General features: G+C 40.3%; 1 protein-coding gene and 2 long non-coding RNA genes across 5 annotated transcripts in view; 2 read left to right on the top strand and 1 right to left on the bottom strand.

Moving 5' to 3' along the window:
* The window catches only part of LOC117069398, a 31,761-nt gene extending 18,795 nt beyond the window's left edge, over positions 1 to 12,966 (top strand). The window contains exons 2-3 of the long non-coding RNA XR_004431531.1: positions 10,009 to 10,018; positions 12,955 to 12,966. This is a non-coding gene — a long non-coding RNA (uncharacterized LOC117069398). The remainder of the gene's footprint in view (positions 1 to 10,008; positions 10,019 to 12,954) is intronic.
* Positions 9 to 9,996, top strand: LOC117069399. 2 transcript variants are annotated; one of them, XR_004431533.1, is made up of 3 exons: positions 9 to 94; positions 4,221 to 4,329; positions 9,687 to 9,996. It is a non-coding gene; the product is annotated as an uncharacterized LOC117069399 (long non-coding RNA). The 2 variants fall into 2 exon arrangements; XR_004431532.1 differs by having other exon boundaries at positions 53 to 126.
* LOC117069395 (disintegrin and metalloproteinase domain-containing protein 21-like) overlaps positions 3,729 to 19,492 on the bottom strand; it is a 29,113-nt gene continuing 13,349 nt past the window's right edge. Inside the window, exons 1-2 of one of the 2 annotated variants that reach the window (XM_033187586.1) lie at positions 8,334 to 8,516; positions 3,729 to 6,281 (exon numbers count right to left, since the gene is read on the bottom strand). In XM_033187586.1, the coding sequence (XP_033043477.1) occupies positions 3,965 to 6,130 (2,166 nt within the window). In that variant the 5' untranslated portion in view covers positions 6,131 to 6,281; positions 8,334 to 8,516 and the 3' untranslated portion in view covers positions 3,729 to 3,964. Of the gene's footprint in view, positions 6,282 to 8,333; positions 8,517 to 19,492 lie in introns of those variants that run through there. The other variant, XM_033187585.1, reaches the window with a different exon arrangement.

Below are 19,492 nucleotides of genomic sequence, written 5' to 3'. Positions count from 1 at the left end.
GTATGCTTGTGTGACACTACTTTATAAACAAAGGAGCCCAAGTTTATAATTTGGCTGGCACTGAAGGAGGAGTACCTGGTGACAAAGGCATTAGGTATCTAAGTCCCCATCATTCTGACCATGTAGGTGAGAACCCTTCATAGACCTTGTCACCACGCAAGATAAAAAGACCAGTGTGGTTCACAAATAATATCAGAGTCAAATTTGTGACCCAACAGATTGGGGTTTGTTGTGCCTGGTCTTCTGTCATATTGGCATCGGTGAATCTGTATGTGTCCCTGTCAGTCCATAGGAGCAGAACAGATTGCACAATATCAGATATAGGAGATCTTTAGTTTGGTTTTGGCAGCTATAGGGCTTGATTTTGTCACCTGGCCAAGTTATTCCACATTTTTTGAATACTCACCATGCTATCACCATGTAATCTTTGGTGCCTATCAGTCTACTGAGGAGAGCAAGTGAGCAAATCCAAGTTGCACAGGGCTGACTTCTGGGCCATCCATAACACCTGGTGATGTGGCAAGTGTTTGTACCATAAGAGTGTCAGGACCATTTATGACCTTCGTGAGAGGCTTATGTGCCATCAAGTCACAGGGTTTGATTGTGCTACTGCCCTAGGAAGTTACCTGTGAAAGATCCTGCATCATCTCTGCTTTCAGTACAAAGGGAAAAATCCCCTTCTAATATCTTTACCTAAACAAACGACATTCTTCAACCTTCTACACAGGTGTCCAACTCACCAAAAAGTAGAGGTAGTGTGACGTTGTTTTCTTTTCATGGAAGCCATACCTTGTCATGCGTCCGTGCTCTGGACTTGACCCACCAGGCACTTGCATCAGCAGGAATGAAAATAAGTTCAGATAATTTTGTATAATCTAGATGCTGATATACCAGCAATCAGATGGCTAGTTCATGTGGGCAGGGTTTGGAAAACTCGTGCAAAGCAATGTTAGTTCTGTGCCTAAACTGTTAAGAAAACAGTAAGGGTTAATAACAATAAGACACAGTTTGAAAGAAAGTCCATAGTGGAGGATCAGAGGGAGAACTGAATAGACTGAGATAGTCTGCAGTCAGCTTTTTCAATAAGTGCTCAAAGAACAAAGAGGACTTTGTGAAGAAAAGAAAAGGTTTTGGGTTTTTTTTTTTGTTTGTTTGGGTTTGTTTGTTTTTGTTTTGTTGTTGTTGTTTTTTTTTTTTTAGGGAAGGTAGAACCAGTTCCTGTTATACTAACAATGTACACCCTGTCTTGGACCCCAACGCCACGTAGAAGTCCCATGAGGACTGGGGAAACTACCATGCTCATTCACACAACATCTCTCATTGGTCCAGAGTTGCTTTCAGATGATTTAACTCCTTCTTGTTTCCAGTTTGCTCCATGAGTGCACTGAGCACACCCCCGTAAAGTAGAAAGCCATTAGTGTGTATAGGACTTGTCATCAATGCTACAGACAACCTCAAGGTTCAGCCTAAGAGGATACAGGCAGGTACCACCAGCATCTGCTGTACCAGACTTTCCAGCCCCAAATACGTTTACTTTTACTCTCATTTCCCTAGGATTGTATTTTCCAAGTAAAACATTTAGATTTAATTCTTGCCTCAGCATATGTTTTCTAAGGAACCTGGGTACAGTAGATACTGAAAGCCCACCCTACATCTTCTCGTCCCACTTGAGTTCACTTGCAGCCACAGTAGACAATCTCCATGCTCTGAGAGTTTACCACTTCACATGCTTATATCTCAGATATTCTTTTCCTTACAGCTTTCTCCTGAACCATGGAGTATTAATCAAAGGTATGTTTCACATGACTTCTCAGAAAGTGCACAGGGATGGCTCCAGTTGTACACAGAGAAAACCTATTCATTAGTCTACCCTGTTTTGTGCTTCCCCAGAAAACTAACTCCACTTAAATCCTGTCTCTGAGTCTGCTTTTTGGGCAATCCAAATTAAAACAGGAGGTAAGACTCTATGCTTGTTATAAACAGGTTAATTCTACCCACCAATCCTGATATAATTGACTGATATAGCTCTAATTAACTCAGTGAATATAAAATAACTATGCAGCTTTTCTTAAAATAAGAATATTCCAAAGTGCACTGCTTCTTGTAAAAATTTACAAGTAAAATAAGGTGACTCTAACAAATTAACTTTAAAATACAATACAGGATCCCAACTTACCAGCAAAGCAGTGATAAAGGATTTATTCTATGAAGTGTATCAGGACAACAGGCTACCCATTTGGAAAAGTATACGATTAGATACCTATCTTATTCCTTATAGCAAAATAAAATCCACAATTAAGCATAAAATCTGAAACCAACATAATCTCAGAAACAATGGATGATTTCAAAGTAATCTCAAGCAGAAATACAAAACTCAGCAAATATAAAAGAACATTAGGCTGACAAATTTTATTTTAATCAACTTCAATGGTTTTTTTTTTTACCATAAAGCCTTTCAAAAAAGAATCAATAAACTGGAGCAGCTATCTTTTGTCTCCATACGGATGTGTACACTTACAACATGTGGTGCTTTCTCTGATTTAACCAGATTGCATTCTTGGTTCACTCCTCTCTCCTTGTGTGGCTCCAATAGCTGTCCTCTGCTTCTTTTTGCTAGCACATTGTTGGACCCTCTCCATCTCTATTCCTAGAGGGCATCAAACCATAAAGGGGTAACCACAAAGTGACAGGCACACAAGTGGAACACTTACCATTTCATAAGGAATGCTTCTACGAAGATATAACATTTAACCTCTATTGAGAGAAAATAGGAGTTTTCCAGGGCAAGGGAGTAGGGGCAGCGTGGTAAACGGCATTTTGGGAATTGGAGATTTCATGTACAGAGAATATGCAGAGAATGACACAGCCAAATATATTGAAACATAAAATAGAAGATGTAAAGTTGGCAACACATAATGAAAAATGATATGCAAAAGGTATTTTGACTCAATTTGCAGAGTGCCATTCAGAAGTTAACTGATCAATACAGAGGGTATCTGACTCATTCTGTGTTTTCAAGAGACAGGCTTTTCAAAAACACGGAGAATAGATGGAGGAGAAGATACATTGGGGAAAGAAAAGACCAGCAAAGTGCGCCAGGTACAAACAGCAGCATTTTAAATATTCAAAGTTTAATTTTGAGCAACAGCTCCAGTAGTTTAAAAAAGAGGATCAGAATGACATCCCAAGGTATCAAAATATTATTTTTACTTTTCATAATTTCATGTATTTAATACTCCATTCAGATTCATGACTTCATTTAAGTATTTATTGAGTAGTAAGCACTGTGCAGTGTTCCAGCTATTGAGGATACAATGGTGAGCAAAACAGATGAAAACAATCCCGCCCTCATGGAGATTATATTTTGGTATGCGAAGCAAGCAAATGATCCAAAAGGATATCCAAACTGTCAAATTAAGACAAAAGCCTAGGAAGCACACAGGGAGCAAAATCAGGAAATTTCATCAGATAACAATTTGTTTATACTTAACAAAAATTCACTTATTTCTCTCTTTTGGTTACCAAATAAAAGAAGTTGGGGGGGACAAATATTATTATCACCCCTACACCTTTTCAGATTTTGAAGCAGAACATCAGAAAATTTAAGTAATTTTCCCACATTGATAAATGTCAGTAGAGAGGTAAGCCTCACCCCTGGACTCTCTGATGCAGACACATCTCATGCCTTTCCCATAAGTCATCTCTGTGCACAAGAAACACAACAAGGACTAAAGGGAGGGAAGGATGTAGCTTTATTTGCTGCTTAAAACAATGAACAATAGATAGAAACATGTTAAGAATAACTTGAACTTAATGACAATGTTTGTGGTTCTGACGTAAGGGAAGATCTTTGCAGCTTTCTGGAGACGGTCAGAAATATGCTGTTTCAGGGATGTACTACCATTTCTACTGCCAAGAGACTAAAGTGTAATAATGCATGGAATATTAAATTAGAGACATTTTCTTAACCTGATGAATGAGCCTTAGTTTCTTTGGGACCAGAACATTGTCGTAGATACGTAAGAAGCCCAACAGTAAACAGGAAAATCAAAACAGACAAAGAAGGAATCACAATCAGTGGCAAGAAACCTCTTTTCTTTGCAGATGCTGGACCACTGTCAACACTACCCCCATAGCCTTTGTGCAGGCAGTAGGGAGGGGACCACCCATAGCCACAGTGGCAGTGATGTTGGTTATTGCAGATTCCCTTCATGTTGCAGGTCTCAGGAAGGCAGACGTGTGACAAGACAGACAGACTGACACACTTCTTGTGGATGCAGATCTTTCCTGGGCCACACACAGTACCATCTTTCACGTCACCAATGTCAGGTATGTTCATCCTTAAATGATAGTCAATACCCCAGCAGGTGACGCCATTGATACGAGTGTGCTGCAAAGTAAAATGATCTTGGAGAAGAGGAATGTCTCTCACATTCTCACATTGAACTCTCCCACAAAAGACATCAGAGATATGACATTTTAGGTATGTTGTGCCATTTATACCACAGTGACCAAAACGGTTTCCCTGAGAGTTGATTTCTTTATAGCAATTCTGAGATGCACTTTTTGCATCTTTACCAAAAATCTCCCTGCAATGCTGGTCATGGTTATTACATCTCTTTTGATAGCAGTAGGCACTGTCACTACAGGGGAACCCATCCTGCACATATCTATCTTCTGGGCACTGATGGGATGTTCCATTGCACCATTCTGGGAGGTCACACTCATTGACCTCTTGTCTACAGAGTTCCCCTGATGGCATGAACTTGCAGTCTTTGCAACAAAGCCCAAAAGCACAGACAGCCCCAGGCAGAGTGCAATTCAACAGACAACAGGCATCTTGTTCACACTGCTGTACAGATCCACAGTCACACTGCTCTTCTCTTTCAACCACACCATTCCCACAGCGCTTTAGCATAAAGATTTCCCCCAATCTTGGAGGATTATGCAGACATGATCCCTGGTTTAAGGTGGTCTTCATAAAATCAGCATAACTGCAACTGGTGAACTTCTCTGTTGGCACTCTAAAACTACACATGATACAACCTCTTTCCCCACAAAAACAGAATTCTTCATCATGCTGCATACCCAAAGAATGACATAACTCATGGGCCACAGTGTTGGCAAAAAGAGACCAGGTATCTCCTTGAAAATTATCAACTCCACAATCAATAGGTGGAAGACATATTCCTGCAATGTAGGCTAGACCAAGTATACTTATAAGTGAATTTTTAATGAACATATGTGCAGCATCATGCTGTAGTTGGGAAAGACTGATTAGTTTCCATTGAGAGAAATCGTTCAGGACCTGTTCCATGCTTGTCATTGGGAAAATATTTCCTTGATTCCAAATTTCAATTCCAATCAACATTATATAAGTACATAACTGCTGATACATGTAATCCACCATGCTGACAACAAGAAATACATCCTCTTGCACCTTTGAGATGTTGCTTTGAGAGTAAATGAAGAAATCATGGTTCACCACAACAACTAGCTCCAGAAACCATGCATGGGTCCACCAGTCACCAGCAGATTTTGGTTCCAGAGCTGAGTTCTCAGCCTCTTCAAATGCCAACTGTTGGTGTGCTACTTCCTTCTCTGTTAAGCCACATCTCATAGCTGGGAATTGTGTCTCGTTACTGTTTATCTTATAAACCAGGTGTTCAAATGTGGCAGAGTGTCTGATGGGTTCAATTTCATAGGTGAGGCCATTTATTTGTAATACACCTCGAAAGCCCCCAAAACAAGCACTGAACACAGCCAGAGACTCAGGGACCCCCTCCACGTAACCATGATAGTAACAGTCATCTGGGATGAAGGGCTGATCCTCCAGGAGGGCATGCTCATCTGTGTAGGTGAACACTGGGAGGTGTCTAGAAACCAAGAGCTTCTTGACCCTCATATGAACAACGTGTCTCTGGCCCCCGAACTGCAGTCTATAGGAGAGCCATCCAGGAGCCTTTGCACTTCTGCCCCTGCTGATCACCTTCAAGGGGATCACCACTTCTGGGGAAGTGAAATGCTGGGAGGGCCCAGCCTGACAGCAGCCAGAAATGGACAAAAACACCCCAAGCCAGAGCAGCAGAACAGTGACCCTGATGTACACTAGGGTCCCATCCACTGCCATTATGAAGTTGTCGTCATGGAGCCATCTGTCCAGAGCAGAAGAGGACAAGGTGTGAGGCACTTCTGGTCTGGCTCCTCCCTCTAAGCTGCTCAGGATGCAGGGCTGACCCTATGGATCTGTGTCCTGGCAGAGTTAGATCAGAACTGCATTGCTGGAAGTAAAAATAAAAAGATGGGTTGGAAAGGTGATAAGTAAGGGATCAGGAAAGAAAAAGAATGGAGTGGTGAAAAACTGGTTGATGAATCAAGAAAATACTTTGGATTTGCTTTTAGTACATAAGGGTGGGAAGTTAGGGGGTATAGAAAAGACAACATTGGCCACGTGGTGATAATAGTTGAAGTTGGAAGATGGGTACTTAAATAGTTATCTCAGTCTTTACAGGCGGTATGAAAATGTCCATAATAAAAAGTAAAAGCAAAAGTAAAGAAACTTAAGAGTAGGGTGACTATATATCTCAATTTGTCCAAGATAATATTAGTTTATGCCTGTTGCCCTTGCAATAACTATTGATAGTGTCTCCTTTGACTGTCCAAACTGGAGATATCAAAAACAATCACAATTCTGTATCAAGTTGCATCAGTCTTACGATTTACTTTAGTTTCTTTATCTCAAAGTTATTTACTATTCCTCATTGTATTCATCTTTACTCATAACTTTATTAGACTGAAAGATTCTTTACTGCATGGTTTATGATTTTCTTTCATTTTAGTATCCTCTGTAATGCCTCATAGAGCTCTGTGTACAATGAAAAGTGGAAAGAGGGAGGAGGAATTGTGAAATGTCTTGGATTGTAAGTGAATGCTACTAAAATGTATTCATATTGTAGTATAATTTTTTGAAAAGAAAAAAATTCAGGAAACATTGACATCATTTAAGGGTAAGGAGAGAATAATGTTGTTCTCTCCAGTTAGCCATAGGAGAAACCCAAAGACAAAAGCAAAAGTTTTCAGAAGAGAAAATGAGAATCGGTACAGTTTAAAGGTCTTGGGAAAAGGAACTCTTATCTTATTAGGGCAAAACCATTGGAGAGTCTGGCATTTTAGGATTGCCAGGGAAGAGTCCCAATGTTTGCTCAAATATATTTACCAACAGTTTTTGAAAGTGGAGAATTTCTGCACCTGTCATACAATCTGGCTGGCAACACTCATCCATTTCTTTTTCTATTAAACAAGTCTTTATGTGTTTGGAGCATACAAAGTGCAGGACATGTGCTAGATATTAGAGAAAGAAAACAAAAATACAGAGCATTAAATAAATTATCAATTTAGTGCAGGAACAAGAATGCTTTAGGAGGCCTTTAATATTGTATTCAATATTTTATATATTTTGTGACTTTTTTTGCTGAGGAGAGTGTCCATATATTTCATCATAGTCTCAAAACTGTCACAAGTGAGGCTAATAAGCACTGAGCATGTGTAGAAACAAACAAAAAACAGATAATTATAATATAATATGATCAAAACCAGATAACAAAGTTTATGCTTCAGGGATCCTCATTGTACAGACCTCTATAAAGACCCTGTAAGGGGCTCGGCAATGGACTTTATGAAAGTCATATAATTATAAGTAATCAAAATTAGTCACTCTACAAGAAAAATCTCAAACACCCTGAAATATTACATCGCACACATAAAAAACTTAATAAAGGTTTTCTAAAATTTGACAATAGTAAATTTAATTATTTATCTCATTACCAATAACAAGTTATGAAGCTGAATTTTCTTTTCTAAACTATTAATAATACAAAATAAATTTCTATTAAACATACTAGGGAAAGGCAAATGCCTTTCAGTTCTTGCTATAGAAATTATAACAAAATAATTCTCTTAAGGGAGGCAATTAAATAAGAAGCAATTTGAAAACTGTAGGGAAAAGGTATCATGGAAGTGAGTCAGGAAGTTGATTAGTATAAATATGAGGGGATTAAATTTTGTGATGTTTATGGCGTTTTCAACCTTTTAATATTTATAATTTGTTGCAGCTTCTTTCTTATGCTAAATAGATCCTCATTTTCATACTTATTTTCTGCAATTGTAACTTGGTATTGTTTTTCTCGAAGTGGGCCCTCATCTTGTAGGTGCATCAGGCCCAAAAACTTAATTTCATCTCTGACTGTGATCAATGTATTGATGAAGGTAGGTGCCATTTCTTATAAGAACAAAAAGGAAAAGCATTTAAATCAAGCTAATCTAAGAAGACTTACATAGAAGATATAAAAATGAACATGCCTGACCCAACACCAATCATCTCCTGGAATTTGAATCCATTTCTAATCAATGCTTTCTTTGCCCTGATTCAAGTTTCCTTATATTCTCTTCTTATAACTTCCCTTGTGCTTTCCAGAGTCTTCCTTTAAAGACAAAAGGAGGGAGAGAAAGAGAGAGAGAGAGAAAGAGCGAGAGAGAGAATGAACCAACTCCATCCTGAACCTCTTCACAGAAAGCTCCCTACATCTACCTACCTTATTAAACCTGAGCTTTAATAGAATTTACTGCTTGCCTAAAGGCTTCCTCTTGAGAAACCCCATCCTCAGAAGTCACATGTACCACAAGGTCCAGAGTTCCTGTTCTCCACAGCCCACAACATCAACACCAAATCATTTATCCTGCAATATCTGACTACACTATTTTTCAGATGTCTCTTCAACCACCCTTATCACACTTGGACAAAACTGAAAGGCTCTGGCCCCTGACTAATAAAATTATTTTCCACCAAAAATCCTACCCTCATCTTAAAGTACTATTAGCAAGTATATAGACAACCCATCTGAAAACAAGACAGGGTTTTTAAAGTTTTTTTTTTTTAACCTCTTCAATTCATCTTCAGTGTAATTCAGCCCACCCACTCATAGTCATAATGTATACCTTGTAAACACACAATTTCATATATCCTAAGCAATTTACCAACAATTTTAGTTCTCCCAGCTCTCCCCCTTACTTCTGCTATACCTGTTTCTCAAACTCAGAGAACCCACTTTTCTTTCATCATCTCCCATTTCACTCAAAGTTCTTGTCTTCCAATCCACTCGAGCTCTGCTACCAGTTTAATCCCTTCAAGCACTGTATGCCAAAATCTTTAACTCTCTAAAGTCCTAACTGTGACAGAGATTGTTGGGGGGGTGGGGGATGGGCAGGAACTGCATTAAATCTTCACATACTTTCTCCACTCCTACATCAAAGCCACCAATGCTACTCTGGAAAAAAAAAAAAGAAAAAAAAGAAAAAAAAAAAATCCCAAAACCATTGTGTTTGTGAAAGACTTAAAAAGAGAATATAGAAATCAAAACTGAACTGGCTTGTCCTGGATCCCCAGCCTAAGGAATAAAGATATAAAATCCAGTAGATATTTCAAAACTTTCTATGCCACATTGCTGTTTTCTTTATTCTCCTGGATATTGCATTTGCACCTCCTCAATATTCTGAGTTTCATCATTTATGTATAGTGCCAGCAGCTGAAAATCCACTCTCATTGTCTCTCAATCACAGTAGAGTTAGTTAACCAAGTACCTTTCCTTTGAAATATAAAGTATTTAAGGTTTTTCCTTTTCTTGTCCTAGACTGGCTATGTGGATGCTGGAAGAGGGGAAACTTGTTTCAGTCTGAACATGATCCTTGCCATCAACTTGCCTAAAGAGGCTGGATTCATCCGGGCGGTTTTCACTGCTGCAAGTTAGGCACCTTATTCCATGAGGTGCAAGTAGCATGGAAGAAAAAAGCAAAGTTCATAGACAAAACTTCCAAGACCAAAGATCTCTGAATTGGGAGGAAATTCTAACGGCCAGATTTGCTCGTGGTATTTCTCTTGATATGTTTTCTGCTTATTATGGAGTGACACTTGTTGTGGTTGGGAGGATTGAAAATGGGAAGCACTAATCAAAGATATAATGTTGTGGAAAGGACTGATAAGCTACACAAACCCGTATCATATTATTCTTTTTTTGGAGCTCAGCATGAGAGCAGGCAATAACAGGAGAATAACTTCAAAAATATCTGTAAGCCAGATTCATTGTCTTCATTCCTAGGACTTACAGAGACCAAAGCTCCTGAAGTACCATCATTCTACCAGGGATACTGTGAGGTGGTACCACTCTAAATCCATGTCCTCTAGCATCAGTGGACTGTCAAGTGAGCCAACAGCCCTCTTCTGCATGTGTGATAAACTGTTCCCTTCCCCACAGCTATTTCAAATTCATCAAGACCCCTCTCTACCCATCTTCCCTCTTATTCCAATGCCTTAAAGCACTGTTTTCCTATCTGTCTGTCACTAGTATCTGTCCCATTAGAGTCATGGAAGTAATTCAGCTGGTTATAGCCTGCAGTTGTTTTCCTTAAGGGAATAGAACAGAAATATCAGAAGGCATCCCTAGAAGATCCTTAGCAACTCTTGAACACACAGTGCCAAATATTTGGGTGTAAGTGTGTGTAAGGCCACAGTGTCACAGTATAAAATGGATTTCTTTCTCTGGAGTATGATATATATATATATGTGTGTGTGTATATATATACACGTATATATATGTGTGTATATATATACACGTATATATATATATATATACAAAATTCAAAGACAAAATGGTTTCTAGGCCTTTCACCATCTGAATCCACCTACATCTACCTCTTCTCTACCTTACTCCCTCTCTAGTCTCATTAGCCCCTCATAGTTCCAGATCATCTCTCCCACCTACTTGAGGACTGTTTCTATCAATTTTCCCTACTCTCAACTGCATCTTCATCTTCTACTACTTTATCTATTCCTCACTGGCAATTGGGGTGACTACCTCATCCTGATTTTCCCAGGACAGTCCTGGTTTTAAAACTGAAAATCCTGCACCCAGCAATCCCCTCAGTCCCAACCCAACTGGAATAATTCATCACCCTACCTACACCCATGCTCAAGTCACTCATATCTTTAAAAATGAAAACAAAACAAAAATTCAGAGACTTCATAGCATCCAGTGGACTACTCTGGATACCAAATTATGCATAGAACCAAACTTGATGACTTACCATCAGAAGAAACAGTAGTTTCCACGGCCATTTATGTGTAGATGGTTTATACCACCCTTTATCAATGGTTTGTAACTGAGGCCACAGAGCAAAGGGAAACATAAACCCTCTCCCTTTTGTCTCTCAGGTGACTAAATTCTAGATTTAGCTACTTAGCAACAAGGAACTTTCAATTCTACAGAAATAATAATAGACTCTCAAGAATATCTTGCTCTCATCCTGCCATTTCTATACTCATTTCCAAATTCAATACAGTTGGAATTGGGTTGTTTCCTCACCTCCAGTCTATGAACCCTGACAGCACAGGTTCGTAATTTTGCTCATCCCATTGCATTGGTCTAGACTGTCTAATCATTTTTCCCATTGAACTGAATTATGGTAACTTTCTAGGGCAAGATCAAATTCCACTTCCATTATCAAATCTTTCCTAAATAATCCAGAAAACATTAACATCCTGTAACTCTCTTTATAACTATAATATGCAATACATTTTTGTGTGACAAAATTTATATCCTTGCTATTTTCTGTTTTATACGTGAGTTTAAAAAATTGCATCTCCTATTAGACTGTAATGTTTTGGAGAAAAATATGCTTAAAATGGTTGGTGGAGAATTTATGGTATAGTGTTTGTTAAAATATATAATCAATACGGTGAGTTCAATATATAAAAACTACATAGGATAAGGACTAATTTAATAAAATATTAACTCTAACTTTGGGAGTTTCTGTTTTAGATTCTTATCAACTCTTAATTTACCTGGTAGAATCAGAGCCTCATGAGATAACCATCAATTAGAAGCAGTTTTAATTACAGTCCTCTTCCATTTCCTGCTGGAAAAGATTCTACTATTTATGCTGGTTTCTTTAGAAATCTGAAGAGGTTCGTTTTTATAAACTGTTTTGCTCATATAGGCAAAACTGGAGACACTTCTGCCTTAGGAGGGGTAGATACAAAGAGGTTTGTCTTCCGCTGGACTCAGTGGATAACCTCTGCTTTTATACCAGACATCACTTACAATTAAGTATACGTAGCCCCAAAAAATGAGAGTAGAGGAAACCACATACATTCAATCATGGAAAAAGCTTAGTAGCAAGCCAGTAGCACTAGTAAGCAGAGCAAAGAAACCCTATACAGGGAGAAAGATAACTGAGGAAGAATAGAATGCCTGCTTCAACAGAATAGTAACCTGCAAGATCTACAGGTAGGAAAAGAATGAAAGCTTCTGAAAGCAGCTTGGCTTGATCTCTCTAGCTGTAAGAAGGAATAACATTTATTTCTTCTTCTTCTTCTTTTTTTTTTTTTTTGACAGGGTCTCACTCTATCACCCAGGCTGGAGTGCAGCTGAGATAGGGTTTCTCCATGTTGGTCAGGCTGGTCTCAAACTCCTGGGCTCAAGTGATCTGGCCTCCCAACGTGCTAGGATTACAAGTACCCAGACAACATTTATTTCTTTGTAGAATCACCACTAAGAACTTCTGGTTCCAGAAAAGATAGAATAGACACATTTCTTCCTATTACTCCTAGTAAGTACAGTAAGTCCTCAATGTCATGAATAGGTTCTTGGAAACTGCAACTTTAGGTGAAACAATGTACAGTAGGTACTGAAATAACATTGTTTTGTCCAATGTGTTTCATTATAACACTGATGAGACAAATACAACTTTGTTTTGTTGTATGTTACTTTGCATTGTTAAAGTCACAGTTTCTGAGAACCTATTGCTGATGTGAGGACTTATTGTGCAAGTAAAAACACTGTATTTTAGATAGAAAACAAACATAAGAAGGTTAAGAAAGGTAGAGAAAATCACGCAGAGAAGCTACCTACCCTGGGAGCTAAGGAATAACATGGTGGTGAATCCGTGAGTTTTCTTTTAACCTCAAGCAAACTGGAGAAGCCTGTAACATTTTAATGTCAACAGACATAGAACAAAAAGATAAGCATTTTGAGACAGCCATCATGAACTGCTTCAATGAGCAATTACAAATATGACTAAAATGAAAAAAATACAAACTTGGAGCAAAAAAATGAGAAAGTCTCAGGAAAGAAATATAAAATATAAAGATGAAAATAATAGAAATTTTAGAACTGAAAAGTACAATAACCAAATCCAAACTCACTGGATGACTCAACAGCAGGATAGAGAATAGAGAAAAAAATCTGCAAACTTGAACATAGAGAAATAGTTAATACCAAATGTTTTGTTAGATTTATACCTAAGTATGTCATTTTTTGGGAGGTGTTAATATAAACGGTTACATTCCAAAGAGATCAAATCAGATCTGTACAAAATTGTTTATTGTGGGATAATGTGTACTACCAAAGCTTTGTGTACAATTCTAATTCCATCATTGGAAAGCTATTAAGTAAACAGCAATGCTTCTACATCATGAATAATATGCAGTCATAAATGAAAAAGGATTATCTCTTTACATTAATATTCAATGATTTCCAGGGTCAGTAAGTTTAAAAAACAAGATTAAGAGAAGTATATGTGGCACACTACATTTTGTGTAAGGAAGGAGAAAAAGGAGAATTCTGAGAAGATGACAATGGTGAGACTTGGATCCGTCTATTAGGAAAGATAGAGCTGATAGATGCAGGAGGCAGATAAGGGAAACTGCCCATGGTCTTGCCTGAGCAGGCTCACAATGAACTGGGGGCCCATATATTCACTGGAAGAATGGGGTGGAGCCATCAGGAATTCACATCTTATGCTGGGGGAGAGGCCCAGCCTCTTCAGCTTGTGTGAAGTGGCCTGGTCTTCAATCTGTGAGGTGGTAGCGTGTTGGCGGGACCCCTTCTTTCTTTGCTGAGCTTTGTTTTTGCCTAATAGATCTACCCTCCTCATCCTTCAATTTGTCCAAGTGCCTAATTTTTCCTGGTTGTGAGACAGAAACCTGGATTTCAGCTGAACTAAGGAGAAAAAATCCTGCATTTGGTAGCCCGTAGAGGGACATGAGGAGGGGCGAGTAAAGTGCAGACCCAAAAATCTCTTTCCCTTTCATTTCTGAGCCTTTTTGTCCTCACACTTCTTCTAAGGGTAGAGGGAACTGCCCGGGCCCCAAGGCAGCCTCAGGGTTCCATGCCCTGCACCAACAGCTGGCCAGCGTTCCTGTCACATACCCATGGAGTCTTCCCCTCCCCTGGCCAAGGGGTCCAGCTCAGTCCAAGCCCCAGGGAAGAAACAGCAATTAAAAGTTTCTCTCCCAGTTGAAGAAACTCATTTGCATAAGAATAAGAGGTTTCTTCCCCAGGCATCTTTTTCTTTTCTCCATTTTTTCAGCAATTAACACAGCCCAGCATTTAGGTTATTTTTTCCTTTCTCTACCAGGTCAGAAGTTAACTTTTATGCGAAAGGCTTTTTTTTTCCCCTTTCAGAAGATGTTTTACTAGATTGGGACCCCAATTCAAAGACACTCTTTTCTATCCCTTGTTGGAGAAGGACTCAAATCCACAGCTTCACCTTAGCATTCAGCTTATAAGGAGTCCATGCAATTCAACACCCCAGAAACATTTTTTACCCAAACTCAATTCCAAGTTCAGGAACTCAAAGGCTACTGACAGCAGGGGAGATAGGGCATATGTGGGTAAGAGAAGATAATTCCACCCCCTAGACCCCTCTGTTAACATGGGTGAAAGCTGCTTTGATACCCATGGGTGGTAACCTGTTGTGGTTGCCGGAACTCAGAAATACAAGGATGGAAGAAAGAAAGAGACATGCCTTTCTTTCTCTACCTCATATACCCTGGGTGTTCGCTAGGAAGAGAAGGGAACCAGGGACACCTTGCTCCCCTCTTTCTAGATGAGTAGCCATTCATCTTCAGTCTGTACCTCTTTGAATGCATCCTGAGTCCTGGGGCTCCTTTTAAAAAATGCCATATTTTTCCTTTTTCCTCCTCTGTCCTCTGTTCACAGATGGATGCTTGTGTCCCCATGCTGCAGGACCCTCCCCTCAGATGTAGCCTCCAAACTGGGAAAAGTTAACTTTCCAAGCCTTAAACTAGTTGTCTTGGGATTGAGCTCAGTGGGGAGGGAACACAGAAGCCTGACATGCTGGCAAAAGGGTAAGAGGGTTTTTTTTTTTTAACCAGTTGAGCTTTTGGCCCCCCCTCTCCCTGTGCAAACTGGTAAAGGGAATGATAAGGATCACTGTTTATATTCTCTGTAAAGTTTTAATTATGAAAAAGGATTCGGGAGGTTGGTCTTAAGCTGTAGCCAATCTAGTGTGCTTTGCATGCCTCTCTATATGGTTCTCTAAGAAAGAGAGGTACCTTAGGATGGGATGTAGGCCTAGGACTCCATAGGCCTTCTGCTCGAGCCAGCCTGGAAAACTGGTCAGTGGCAAACTTTGATGAAGGCCTCCATCATATTTTAGGTACTTAGAAGCATGACCTGTAACCATGTGGCAGTGCTTTGTTTTAGCCTCTGCCATTTACAACAGTGGCCCAGGTTCAGTCCTGGCTTAGGGAATGAGTCCTTTCTGGTTTGATATCTGTGTGACCTTTACCATTTGTTGATTATCTTCCCTTCCATGAACCATCTTGAATTTTCCTTTCTGTGAGCACCTGGGAAGTTACGTTTCATAAAGTTCAAAAGTTAGAAATATTGACTGCTTGGCATGGCCAAAGTTGCATAATAAGGGATTTAAAAGGACTTTCTTAAAGAGTGTTCATCTTAACTAAAAGTGGATATCCAAGTTATAGGTATATTTAAAAGGCCTTTATGTTCTTCTCTTCTTGGATCTTGTTTTGCTGGAAAGTTTCTTTTCTCAGTCAGGTGAATTCTTTTTCTCCATTTTGTCTTGCCACCCTTAAGGCATGCATGAGAGGCCCTAAAATAATTTCTGATGGCCTGGGGCTTCTTGGGAAAAACAGAAAAGGTACCACAGATTCCATTTTGGGAGAGACCCCTGGAGCCCTAGGAATTGGAGGCAGATGAATCCCTCTCAAAATCTGATTTTGTCTTCCAGCTATACCTGTTTTTTAGGCCCTAGAAACTGCATGCTTTCCTAGCCATGCTCTTAAAGGGACCACTCAGAGGTGAACAGTTCGATTAGGAGATTGCAGAACTGAAAATTTGATAACTACTGGATCTGCTTCTGCTTATCTGTGTGGTTATATAGGTGTAGTGTGTGATGTCTATTTTTAAAAAGAGCTCTAATTAATTGACTTAAAGAAGGATAAACACTAGGATCAAATATTTTTGAAGAAAAAAAGCTATAATGCCTTTTAGTAAATGTGACTTTAATCATCAAGAAATAAAAAGAGACTTATGGATTCTGAACCCCCCAAATTTGAGACAGGTCTCAGTTAATTTAGAAAGTTTATCTTGCCATGGTTGAGGATGCAGCCATGACACAGCCTCAGGAGGTCCTGAAGACATGTGCTTGAGGCACAGCTTGGTTTTATACATTTTAGGGAGACATGAGACATCAATCAATATATGTACATCAGTTCCATCCAGAAAGGTGGAGACAACTCAAAGCAAGGCCCCCCAACTGGGGGCTTCCAGGTCACAGGTAGGTGAGAGATAGATGGTTGCATTTTTTTGAGTTTCTGATAAGTATTTTCAAAGGAGGCAATCAAAATATGCATCTATCTCTGTGACCACAGAGATGACTTTGAATAGAATGGGAGACAGATTTGCCCTCAGTGGTTCCCAGCTTGAGGGGGCCCAAGATATTTTCCTTTCACATTTCCACCCTTTTCTTTTTAAAAACCTTTGGAGAAAGCATTTTACAAGGAAATGAGTCTCTGGTCTTGTTTCATGTGATCTCTCATGGTTAGGATGGCTTATTTCTAGATGTGTAGGTCGCAATAGCTCATTTTTACCAGGCTGTAAAGTCTCATATCCTGTGAAGAGAAAATAGTGGGTGTGATGGTTAGTATTGAGTGTGAACTTGATTGGATTGAAGGATACAAAGAATTGATCCTGGGTGTGTTTGTGAGGGTTTTGCCAAAGGAGATTAATGTTTGACTCAGTGGGCTGGGAAAGGCAGACCCACACTTAATCTGGGTGGGCACAATCTAATTAGCTGCCAGCCCAGCTAAAATATAAGCAGGCAGAAAATTGTGAAAAGAGAGACTGGCCTAGCCTCCATCCTCCTGTGCTGGATGCTTCCTGCCCTTGAATATCAGACTCCAAGTTCTTCAGTTCTACAACTTGGACTGGCTCTCCTTGCCCCTAGCCTGCTGATGACCTTGTGATCATGTGAGTTAATGAAGCAGAAAATGTAAAAAGAAAAATAAGGGAAAAACAAGTACTCTTGTACTTGGCTGACTCACTCCAATGCCAACAATAGGCAGAGCCCTAGTGGGGCCTTGATAATACTATCTGAAAAGCCAGAGCCCAAAGGAATGAGCTCCAGAGACTCTCCCAACACCTCCCCAACCCAGAGCAAGGATAAGGAAAACAAGTTGTTCTTACCAGTTTCCCCCTTTGAAATTCTTTCCCTATACCATTATCCTTTGATCTGCTCCCACAACTACATTTGTAACTATTTCTGCAAGTTTGCAAGGATTTTTTGTAAGTTCCTGTTTTCTAGCTGTGCAGTATGGCAATGGTCACAAGACATGCCTGAGTTGTAAAACCTGTCACTGTTTCATGAACTGCCTTTGTTCTGCTTCTGTAAGCTTGCTTACCCACCTTATGGGTTTCACGCCCTTTTCAGATGTATGTATAAAAGTCAAGTCCTGTCTTTGTTTGGTGCTCAGCCTTTGGATATGAATCCGCTGAGTCGGTGACCACCTAATAAAATCCTCCTGTTCCACCCATTGCTCTCTCTGGTCTCCTGATTCCCACAACATTTTGGTGAGCCGGCTAGGAGTGGAGATGACAGGTTTGCTGTCTCCTTTGCCTGTGGGTCTAGGGCCCTGGGCTGGGGGAGACCCGTGACCTCACATGCCACCGGGGTATCTCAAACCCGGAGAAGGAAGCAGCTCTCCCACGACTCGGGGCCCCTCCCTGACAGCACAACAGAACCTAAGGGGCTACAGGACAATTCCAGGGATAGCGCACTATAGGAGCATGGTAAGGTTTGGGCCTGAGGCAGGACCCATCCCATAAGGACGGAAGGGGAGCCTGATCACCTCCTGGGGTGTACCTAGTACTCCGACCCAGGACGCGAGAGTGGCTCTCTAATTAGGAAGAAACCTACACCCCAACCAGGAAAGAGGAACTGGGAGGGGGGAGGTGTGTGAATGAGTGTGAAAGAGGTGGTTTCAAAAGGAACCTATGTGGGGAGTGAAGTGTGTGGGGCCGCAGGTTTCTTAGCATAGACCATACGCCCCGAGTGAAGTGTGGGACCGACCAATACTAGTGGCAAACTTCTTTTGGGGCTACCACATACGGCTTATGGAAGTGCCCCACAATTTAGTAATTGTGGGGTCTGGGTCTGGGGTTTATACAAACCTTTTGATGCTAAGCTAAGTGGCATCTGAAATACTCCCACGAGGGGGATGGTCTAATTAGTCTGAAGCGAAAGTAAAAGAGTGAGTGAATTGTGCCATAATTGGGAGGAAATGGGAGGGAAGTCGTCAAAACCCACCCCATTAGAATGTATGTTAAAGAACTTCAGGAAAGGTTATGCAAGAGATTATGGGATCAAGTTGACCCCCAAGAGGTTGAGAACTCTCTGTGTAATAGAGCGGCCCTTTTTTAGTGTCAGATGGCTGGCCGAAGAAACTATAGATAGGGAAACAATTGGCTGTATATTAAGATCACTGGGATTGGAGGACAGCCAGGGCATTCAGACCAATTTCCTAACATTGACTCATGGCTAAATATAGTCCAAATTTGACCTGCACGGCTGCAGCCCTGCCTGGCAGCTTATTGCAAAATGCTGGTAGCTCAAGCCGAGCCTAAGATAAAAAAAGAAAATCAGTTTTGCTGTCAGCTACAGAGACAAAGGGAAAGCCACAGGAAAAACTAGTATTGCAGAAATCACCAGAGGAGATAGAAATTCCTCCTCCATATACCCCAATCTACTCCCCTTTACCAAGGTTGGGCCCTGAGCAGCCAGACTCAGATGACGATATGCCCAGGCTACACCCCAAAGGGAGAAATCTGAGCCCTCACCCCAGGAGGTCAAGAAGGAAGTTCAGGATGATCAAGCAGGCCGCCTTTGATCTGGCCACACCAGAACTTTGCAGATGCCCCTCTGAGAAACCCGGGGATCCATCTATTATGATAAACAGGGCCAGGTCCAAAGGGGACAATGAACTTCATTTACCAGCCATCTCACACAACGCAGCACACCATGAAAGTTCCATAGAGACCAGGAGTTGTGTAATACATATACACAATGGAGTACTATTTTCCTTATCCATTCATCTGTTGAGGGACACTAGGTTGCT

Source organism: Trachypithecus francoisi, unplaced genomic scaffold (genome assembly GCF_009764315.1).
Source record: "Trachypithecus francoisi isolate TF-2019V2 unplaced genomic scaffold, Tfra_2.0 Lachesis_group3, whole genome shotgun sequence".
In the NCBI taxonomy this organism is placed as follows: Eukaryota; Metazoa; Chordata; class Mammalia; order Primates; family Cercopithecidae; genus Trachypithecus; species Trachypithecus francoisi.
Note: the sequence above shows the minus strand (reverse complement) of the source record. Positions and strands in the feature narration are given on the sequence as shown.